Here is a 10,739-nt window from a genome sequence, read left to right on the forward strand (position 1 = left end):
ATTTTTTATTTTTGATTTCAATTTGACACTGGTAGTAATTTCTTTTCGCAAATGATGCTGCAGTTGATGATGCTGATTTCAGAGTGCATATATTTCAATTTACTTAACTGTTTAGAGTTAGTTATACCTGAATTTAATGAAAGAAAGTAAACACCTCAAGCCATTTAATGCAAGTCTTATTACTGAAGTGTTCTCTTCTTGTCCTTTGAATCACCCTTGTTTTATTAAAATAATAGCTATTTACCATTTGAAGGATAAGGTGGCATAATAGTTATGTGCTTAGTGTGCCTACTGTTTCTAAGATAAGGCGGCATAATAATAGGCAGTGAAGAGTTACAGTTTAGATGTGGAGAGTTCAATCTCTCCTTCCTTTCTACAAAATAATTCATCCAATTCTTTAACAAAATGAAACAACTAAGTAATCTGAAACCATTAGAAACACAAATAGCTCAGACTTTTTGTAGGGCAAACTGTCTAATCACGGCCACAATCTAAACTTGGTTAGGCTTGAAATGTCACATTGATTTACTTCCCCTCAAAAGTGAAGGATAAAAATATCATAGAAATTATTTTCAAAATAAATACATTTTTAAAATCCACCCAAGTCAAAAATTGGTTCCTGCTAAACACTTGTTACCAAAGACTAAAGTGTAAAGGAGCTGGGAAGAGAAGTGTTTGAATAGGAAACCTGACTAATTTTTGTGGTATACTGACATTCACCAACAGGTGGTGTCAAAAGAGTCAGAATGCATTACTGTCACTTGTTTAAAGTGTAGTGCCAGTGAAATTGTACTTTACCCACAAGACTAGTGAAAAGGCCAAGTGCAATATCTAGGTCTATATTTATGCTTCTGGAAATGGAGAGAGGAAATATTCAGTAAAATGGCTCAGCGGTATGAGAAGGGCAGTAGTTTGTGATAGACTCAGAATAAATGGGAAATGATCAAGATTAATGCAAGCAACATTTTAATTTGAAACTTATGTCAACATTTATTTAAATCATGTTGTAGATCAAAGAACAGACCTGATTTCTTCTAAATTTAAACTGCAGCTAAATTGGAAATCATGAATCACTCTGACAGTGGCAGTCAAAAGACCAATAGCTTGAGCTAAATGGCTCTCATTCTTTCTTAGTTTTCAGCATTTTTTAAATAAATCACAGGGAAATTAATTTTTTGTGATACCCAGGCAACCTTGAATGCAAGCACCATTTTATTAGTGTGACCACTAAGGACATTAATAATAAAAGATCATCTTTTACAAAACATATGTCATGTTCAGCAGATAAGGTCATATATTTATGGCAAGAGGTTAAGGTCATATATTTAAGGACAGGTCACAAAGAACTTGTGCTTAGGAAGTAATGGTTTCTACAAGTCCTGTTGACTTGTAGAAGGGTTACCATGGTAGCTTAACAGGGGAGGGGGATTTGGGTGAGTGGATGTCAGTGAACAAACTCATCTCTGTTTGCTTTAGCTCATTGTCCAGCAGTAATATCCGTCCAGGAGACACCTGGGACCACTGACACTAGACCTCAGAAGGGTAGTGGGTTGGCAACTTCCATTGATTAGTTTCTCCAGCATCCGGAACTTCACAGTACATGCCTTTAACCTGTTACCCTGTGAGCAGTGTACATTAGTAACCTCACACATATTCACCGCTGCAGAATAGCCACACAGCTACAGCAATTACTGAGCACATACTGATTCCAACAGACCCACTCAATAGCTCAAAATGTATAAATAGATTAGTCTTACCTACAAACCATTTTGGGGTGTTAATAGGTTTTAAGTGCAAAAAACAAAAAACAAAAAACAAAAAACAAAAAAAACCTGTATTTGACTTTCAACTTCACACTGAGGTGTCAGGTAACACAGGTAAATCCCAACCTCTACTTGCATGCGGACAAACAGGTTGTGGTAAAAAAAAAAAAAAAAAAAAAAAAAAAAAAAAAAAAAAAAAAAAAAAAAAATTCTTAACCAGGAAGCGGATAGGTGGGAATGTCGAATGGAGAACTAGAGTCCTCCCATTATTTTTTTCATAAATCCGACTTTGTTCAGCCTTGTGATTAGAAATGTTTCAGACGATTCATCAAGAAACAGACTGAAAATGGTGGCTTCATTAGTTAAACGACAAGGTAGGGCTTAATTTAAACTTAGCTTCGGACTTTCTGTATAGTCCATTTCTGTAGCGTTAGTCGTTATTCACTTCACTTTGATGTGTATGTACGTGTTCCTTCATTGTATTCTTACTTGGTCAATTTACTAGTTATCTTTGTATTAGGCTAATCCACAGGGGAGCAGTCAGCTGCTACTGTCAGTTTTTTTCATGGCAGTACGTGGCTGTTTTCTACATCCGGTTTTAGACGCAGGCCACTAAAAGCAGCAGCAGTTAGTAAACCTCCAGTCATTAAACCTGTATACCTATAGTAAATTTGCATTTGTGATTTTGATTCACTTTCACGAATATCCACTGTCGTGTGCTGTTAAACCATTCCCCGGGAACGATCTTATGTCTTGTTATTGGAGTTTAGCGTATTACATAAATTGTGTTTTGAATAGGATATAAAAACTACTGAACTTTATTTAAAAAATAGAAAAACAAATATACAGTAAGAATTCAAGCATCATTTCAGACTGTTGCTTGCACAATGTAGTTGCTTTTACAATACAGAAAAATATGTTTAGTTTTTCTTGTGCTGGCTTTTGTTTAAGTTCTATACTATACTGACATTATGCTGTTCATCCTTGTGTCCAACATTTTCTTGACCAACATTAAAATAGATAGTAATGCTGAAGTCAGAACTCTCTTGATATACTACTGCACCTAACTCAACGCCACACTACAGAATGCAGCCAACTTGCCAACATCACACCTCGGAGCTCCAGCTGAGGGTGGACTTCTTCCGAAAGCTTGGCTACTCTCCACAGGAGGTGCAGGCAGCGCTCTTGAAGCTGGGCTTGGGAACAGACACAAACACAGTGCTGGGAGAGTTGGTTCGCACCGGAGCCAGGGCCTCACCCACAGCTAATCAGGAGGCTGAAGAGGGTGGCTCTCCTCAGGTCCACTGGTGGGGAGGTTCTACCAGGAGCAAGGAGACTCCTCGGGATACTTGGCACTCTGCACAGGAGGACATGGCTGAAACAAACAGTGAACTGAAACCCATTGTGATTGATGGAAGTAATGTGGCCATGAGGTAAGCACATAGTGTAAATTAGTTGATTAATGCAATTCTTTATGAATCAGTCAAGTCCTTGAGAATAAGCACCTCTTTTTCAAGAGAAACTCAGTCATCTTCATAAAGAATTTGAAGAAGAAAAAAAAACCAAGAATTCATGTTATTAATAACACATAAAAGTAGATACTTTTAGAGAGTTATCCACCTTAATCAGCTAGTAGACCAAGATTTTTTCCCCCATTTCTCTGTCCACTGTTCCTTCTAGAAATGTGACAGACCTGAGAGCCTGAACATTCATAGCACATAACTGCTCTTTATACATTCAGTCTCATACTTTCAACAGGTCATCATTTCTCATTTTTATTGTCTGCTTTGAAATCAAGTGAACTATGCAAATAAGATGCACATGATCTATTCAGGTGTAGTCATACCCTTTTCCTGTGGCAAGAGTAACATGCATAAGTATTTAGCACACTACTGACCTAACATGATATCCCAAAATTTAAGGAGCCTTGTAATTTTATCATAAAATACTTCAGTATAAAGGTTTCCATTGTTATTTTAAATATGAACATTAAATTGAATTTATAATTGAAAGGTTAAGTAGTATTTCAATTATATTAACAAAACTATTTATTTATTAATTTATGAATTTTTACTCATTTTCATTTGTGGCAAAGTCTGATTGCCCTATTGCTGGTACACACAGACAATGCATTGTCATTAAAAGGCAGTAATAATGTTGTAATAATTATAATTAATCATTACATTCCTTTGTGGAAGACATAAGAATTGTATCATGTGCCACCTTTATGTATACTGGTTTCAGATAAATCACTGGCAACTTCTTTAACATTTTAGTGCCCACATTCCATGTTTTGTAATATTTAGGAATTACACAAATCATGTCATGTTTCAGCTTGCTCTCTTAAAAAGTCCTGTCTGAAAACCACATGGGCAGGTGTTTGGCAATACACTGAAATAGTGACATTAGCACAGTACAAAGGTTTGCTTTGAATGTGCTTCCTCTCTTAAACACTGATACTCATCCATCTCTTCCTCTCTCTCTCTCTCTCTCTCTCTCTCTCTCTCTGTCTCTTTTTCTCTTTCTGTCTTTCTATCTCTCTCTCTCTCTCCTTCATAAAGTCATGGGAACAAGGAAGTTTTCTCATGCCGAGGAATTGAGTTGGCAGTGAACTACTTCCTTGAGAGAGGACACAGGAAGATCACTGTGTTTGTGCCCTCCTGGCGTAAAGAACAACCAAGGCCTGATGTCCCCATTTCAGGTAAGAACACTCCCATATACTGTTAAAAAAATGATTCACTCGAGAGCCATCTATACAAATAAGCACTCACAAGCACTAAGTGGTTGATAAGGGCATCATGACACAACAATAAAATTACCAAAGATTCAGTGTATTTTAGTCAATGTATAATTACATTATCCAAAATTTGACATGTATCACACATTGGCATTTTTATGTAAAAGTATGTCATTCATTTAGGCTGTGTCAAAACTGACACTCAACATGAAGCATAAGCATTTGTACATATTTGTGAGTAGTAGGAAAAGGGCTTAATATGGTGCTAATACTTGAATGTGTTAAATCCTGTAGTCTGATTTCATAATATTGCTTGTCAGAAAGATAACTAATCATTACATTCTGTATCTATACTGAACTATTTATCTATCATGTTTTATTAAGCCAAATGCTTACACCATTAATGATTAGCACACATAAACCTCTTTTTATTGGTGGAACATGTTTTGATACTCTTGTTTACTCTGACTTGGAATTAATTAGGTTTGTATTTCAAGTAGCTCCTTTTATAGTGTTATATTTGTTTTTTTAAGAACATACACAAAAGACATAAAAACAGGCATGAATACTTTGAGACCAAAGGATTTTTCTATGTGTCTTGGTTCCAAAGTAGTTGCTTTTTTTAATAATCTTATGAAGATGCTGATTTAATTGCAAAATCAATCTGACTAATCAGGAACAAAACCTCACTTAAAGCCACTCTGGGAATTCCCCACCAGGAAGTTCAAAAGTATATTTTTCATCCTTTGTCACCCCCAACCAGTTTCATTGTGAATCTTTAATCTGCTTCCAGTCAAGATCTAGGTGTGGCTGCTTCCAGTTGTAAAGAATGTGCCACATGACCTCAGAGGTGTTTCTGCTTTGAACATCTGTTTGTCAAGTCTTGAGTAAACTGATTGGAAACATATTGTTTTGTACTCTTTTGTTAAAGTAATAAAAGAGAACTGGCTCTTTCCAGCACTTTCCAGATAGATGAAACAGAAACTGTTGTGGAGACCTGTTGTGGAGTTATGTGACATAACTGACACAGGAACTCTCAGAAATGCTTTATCTGTAATGTGTATGAATAGATGTTAAATCATTCCGGAACTGGTATGTTGGTATTCATGTTGACTGCCTGCCTAAATGCAGGCCAAGACAAACACTCAAGTCAGATTTTTTTTTTTTCGCATGATAGATACCTAACTCATCTCTTCCTTGAAACATAACACATAGAGTCCTTTCATTTGTGTGTACTTCTCAAGAATGGCCACAAAGGGACTTCTATAAATGGCCTTCCTTCTTCAAAGGTACTGTAGAATAAAGACTTCTGACTGATAGCATACAAATTCTAATAAGTATAAATGAATATGAAAACCAAATTGATTTGATCATTACTCTTTGCTATTGCTATATGACATTACTACCATACATCAATGCTGGTCTGATGTGAAAATTGTTTTACTAGTAAAAACAATATGCAAAATATAAGTCAGCTAGCAAATGCGACCAAGTTTTAATTCAGAGAGTTTAGCAACTAGTGATTATTCTCTAATGTGCACTGTACTGATGTATTGAGTTATTAATATAGTTCAGTTGAATGCCCCACATGCTGCTCCATATAGCTCCAACTAGTCCGCAGAGCATTTGCCAGGTGCATTAATGTTGATGATAAAGACACAAACTGCTTAACTGAGACCTCACATTAACAAGAAATAAAAGCAATGGTGTTAACTGCTAATTAACTATGACAATGAAGCATGACAGTAAGAATAAAGCAATCCTGAGAAAGACTTTCATAGCCAGGTTGCATGACAAGCTGTGATGTCACTACGTTGTGTTTCTTATCTATTTTTTTTTCTGTGTGCCTCTGGCTATTGTATAAGCATTGCATAGTTCTGTTTGGAGTTTGTGTGTGAAACTCTTTTATTTCCTGCCTCTTGTTATTTTCTTTTGGTTCCTATTATATTCAAATTATTGTTGCATTCATACAACACAGAGGAGGGGTACAACAACTGAATGTTGCCCCATAATATGATGTGGAATACAGGACTGAATTTTGAATCTTACATATTCAGAGCAGCTGCTCATGCTCATGTTTGATTCCAGATCAGCCCATTCTGGAAGAGCTGGAGAGGAAGAAGATTGTCGTATTCACACCCTCACGGCGGGTGGGAGGCAAACGAGTGGTGTGCTATGACGATCGCTTCATTGTCAAACTTGCTCATGAACTGGAAGGCATCATCGTGTCCAATGACACGTACCGTGATCTTCAGGCTGAACGCCCTGAATGGAAACGTTTAATCGAAGAAGGGCTTCTCATGTACTCCTTTGTTAATGACAAGTATGTGTTACAGATCTTTAAAAAATTATTTTGATTTAAATTTCATATTTGTGAAAAACTTTCTTTTCTGATTTCTCATCTCCTTCCATAGGTTCATGCCACCAGAGGACCCTCTTGGTCGCCATGGCCCAAACTTAGATAATTTCCTTAGAAAGAAACCTCTACTACCAGACCACAAACGCCAGCTCTGTCCTTATGGTACACACTTCTTCTTGGATATTACAGATATTCTATTTTCTCCATACTTAATTTTTCTGTAAATGTCACAGATATTTGTACTGTAAATGTCATAGAAAGTAACAGTAATTAATATCATTAGCTAATTTGTAGTTAGTTTTAAGGCATGCTGTGAACTTCTAAATATGATCACTCAACTAGACATATTTCTGCCTTTAGGGAAAAAATGCACCTATGGAATTAAATGTAAGTACTACCACCCAGAGCGCACAAACCAGTCCCAGCGCTCTCTAGCTGATGAACTGAGAGACAATGCAAGGCTGTCCAGCCCTGTTCATGCCTGTTCAGAAAATGGTGGAGGGGTAGTGGGGTCTCGCAGAGGGACATACCGCTGTGAGCCTGGCTTTGCCTGTGCCTCTCCTTCCCTGGAGCTGGAGCTGGAGCACAAGCTGACCTTGGAGCCCAATGGTTGTCTCCCAAGGAGCCAGCTGAGCAACAGCATGCTCAACCACTGGGATGACCTTAATTCGGGCAAGAAGCATGCCTCAAACCCAGCTAGCCACAATGCCCCTCTGGACCACCACAGTCTGCACTCTCTGTTCCTCACTAACTCTTCTCAGTTTAGTTCAGACTCCGGCCTTGACTCCTTTGACAGTCAGTTTTCAGACACATCAGGCTTTGAAGACTCTGGGTACAGGGTCCATTTCAGGAATCCGAGCACCCTTTCTTATGACCAACAGGATGCATCTTATCTCTGCAATTACTCTTCTGATCCAGCCGTACCAGCTGGGCTCCATCAGCACAGCAGCCCTCTCACCCAGAGCAACTCCTTTGGCTATAGCATGCTACCGTACCGTAGGCTCAGTCCCATGCACTACAGCCTACCAAACTTCGTCCACCCAGATGGCTTCCACCCAAGCCAGCAAAAGGCATGGTCTGACACACTCTGGCTCCAACAAACTCGGACAGCTTATAGCTTACCAGACCCTCTTCATGGCGCTGGCCTCCACAGACCTGCAGAGTTGTATGGTAACAGCCAGACTCAGCGAGAAGAGGCCAGGAAGAAACTGAAGGCAATTTTTAACCCATATGATGTGGACAAAGTCATGGGAATGTTCCCTGAGCTAAAGGATGCTGAAGTGCTTGCTGCAGAGATTCTCAAGCTCAAATGCAAAGGAGAATTGTAGTAATTGTTTATTATTTGATAAAGTTCATAAGTTCAAGCACCATGGTGCTAAAAATACTTTAATATGGACAACACAGCAGCAGTTTACTTCTGTAAGAATGAGCTCAGGTGTAAATGTTCTATTACGCTTAATCTTAGTAAATGTGTATGTTTTTATACTATTGTAGTTCTTTTGTTGCATAATTTTGGCTTTTTGAAACAGAAGTGCCTCTCTGGCTCAGTGTCACATCACATAGTATATGTGATAACTATGTATGACAATAGTCAAGTTAAAAATAGTCTCTTTAACAACCTTGATTTAGAAGTTGTGTCATATTAAGAGCTTGTTGTTGATGCATATTGCATCTTTTAATATTCCCTGTTTTGGTAGATATGTGGTGATCCTCAGATGTTTAATTATTGCTGGGTGTGACTAACAATTTTCGATATAAGTTACTACTGATGATTATATTGATAAAGAAATTGTCCACTACTGTTAGCATTCCTTCACAATTATATATTTATTCTTGTGTACCGGTACTTGATTAGACCCTTAATATATACTTAACATGTATTCATGCATATTTAGTCACTTGCAGACCAGCTAGCCACAATGTCTCTCTCGACTGCAGAAGTCAATCCAGATATCTTTTTGCTCCTGTACTCAGTACCACCTAACTGCACTGGTGCACCTAATAATAAAATAATACATTGTATTGATAATGCACTTTTTTAAGATTAGGTGAATAATAACATAGCATGATAATTCTGCTAACACATCACTCAAGTCTAAAAGTAAATCTACTCATATAATATTATTAACTCAGTGTATTAAAGCACTTTATTGGATCTTCAGTTCATAAAGTCATAAAGTAAATTGATTATTTAAATATGGCCTTATGATAGCTCAAGGTCTTTCTTAGAAAGAAAACTGTTCCAATTTCCTAATTTGAATTCCTAATTTACATTGTACCTTACCAGAATGTGTGTGCATACATGTATGTGTATGGTTCTGTGCTTTTCTGCTAGTGTTTAAGCATCATGATTCAGATCAATGTGAACATTGGAGAAGAGTTCTCAGTTATGCAATCACAATTTGTTTCTTCCTTAATAAAAAGAGAAATGCTGAATGCATGTGTGTTTTTTATGCTGATGCTTAACATATTCAAAGTTCCAAAGTGTAAGAAAGATTAATATTTGGGTTATGAAAAGTGCCTGTTTGCTTTCTTTTCTTTATTTCTTCCATTGAGGGGGAAATCCCATGTAAAACAACACCACCAGCAAGCATACACATGAGTGCCCTTGGCCATATTGATCTGAGGTTGTTGGGCTATAATGCTTTCAGTGGAGTTTATAAAATCTTATGATGCAGATAACCAAAGCTCTGATTACCAATAGAACGTTAACCCTAAAGCACAAAAATATAGTTAGCAATTAATGTTTGCATGCATGACATTTTTCAGCACATGTAATGTGGGTTGAAAATCATTTGCAACAGGTTTACAATATTAAAACCATTTTGTTTTGACCTTACAACACAGATGATGCAAATCATATGTGATTGGGTCAAGAAAGATGTGCTGCTCTACCTGCTGTATGCAAATTCTGTACTTTACCCTTCATATGGTATATGAGCTCATGCACAGAATAATGTCACTTCTATCTCAATTTGTGTTTGCTCACATATTTTTTCACTGAAACACATTTTTGTCAAAGTCGTTCACTTCTTGCCATAGGAAAGAAACACTGACCTTTTTTTGCTGTGACAAAGACTGAGGGCAGCAACCATACACTGGTCTCAAACCCAAGTCCAACAGGGGCTAAACCACCATGCCCTGACCCCCTGACCAAAAAGCCAGCTCTCTGGTACAGCAGCCAGATCACCCATTTCAATTTCCTGGGTGACAGTCTCCATCACACCATCCTCTCCTTCAGCGAATGACAGTCTCTGTCACAGTGGCAATGTAAAGAAAAATAAGTCTTATGCTACTGCTATGTAAGCACTGCACCATTTGCAGATGGTTTGTGTGCCTTTTAGATGCACCTTATTCTATTCTTCTCCTTCACTCTTAACTTACACAAGAAGCATACATGAAAATTTGCTGGGGGAAAAAATCATGTTTTTCCAAGGAGGAAGTTTACATAGATTTAAGTTGTCTGCTTCCAGAAAAAGGCATGCTCAGGTAAATGTAAAGCAGCTGCATGTAAATCACCCTCCCCCAATTTGTTTTCCTCACTGTTCTTCGCAAGAACACTTTTTTACAGCAAATTGATTGGCATGATTACATATACATACGCATACATTCTAAACAGTAGTGCATAATCACATACCACAGAAAGAGAACATTAATACAAACCACTTGTCATGTCAGTTTTTTTTGTTTTTTACCTTATAATAAAATGTTCTGGTGCTGAATAAGTATTCACAATGGTTCTGACATAATGACTGGAAAGTGTTCCCTCTAATTGTTGTATTTTTATAATGCCCTTGACCATCAATCAGACAACAGTGGAGAATATGAATTCATTCAAAGCTAACCTGGTAGTAAAATCTTCATCTTAGAATTTAAATAT

General features: G+C 37.3%; 1 protein-coding gene across 1 annotated transcript; it reads left to right on the top strand.

Moving 5' to 3' along the window:
- The first annotated feature begins 2,000 nt into the window (after positions 1-2,000).
- zc3h12aa (zinc finger CCCH-type containing 12Aa) lies at positions 2,001-9,295 on the top strand. Its single transcript, XM_027011060.3, has 6 exons — positions 2,001-2,137; positions 2,784-3,196; positions 4,325-4,464; positions 6,589-6,823; positions 6,915-7,021; positions 7,220-9,295. Exons 2-6 carry the CDS (start codon positions 2,850-2,852, stop codon positions 8,185-8,187), a joined length of 1,797 nt encoding a protein of 598 aa, XP_026866861.2. The 5' UTR covers positions 2,001-2,137; positions 2,784-2,849; the 3' UTR covers positions 8,188-9,295.
- The last annotated feature ends 1,444 nt before the right edge of the window (positions 9,296-10,739 follow it).

This window comes from Electrophorus electricus, chromosome 14 (assembly GCF_041902795.1).
Source record: "Electrophorus electricus isolate QZ-2024a chromosome 14, ASM4190279v1, whole genome shotgun sequence".
Taxonomy (NCBI): domain Eukaryota; kingdom Metazoa; phylum Chordata; class Actinopteri; order Gymnotiformes; family Gymnotidae; genus Electrophorus; species Electrophorus electricus.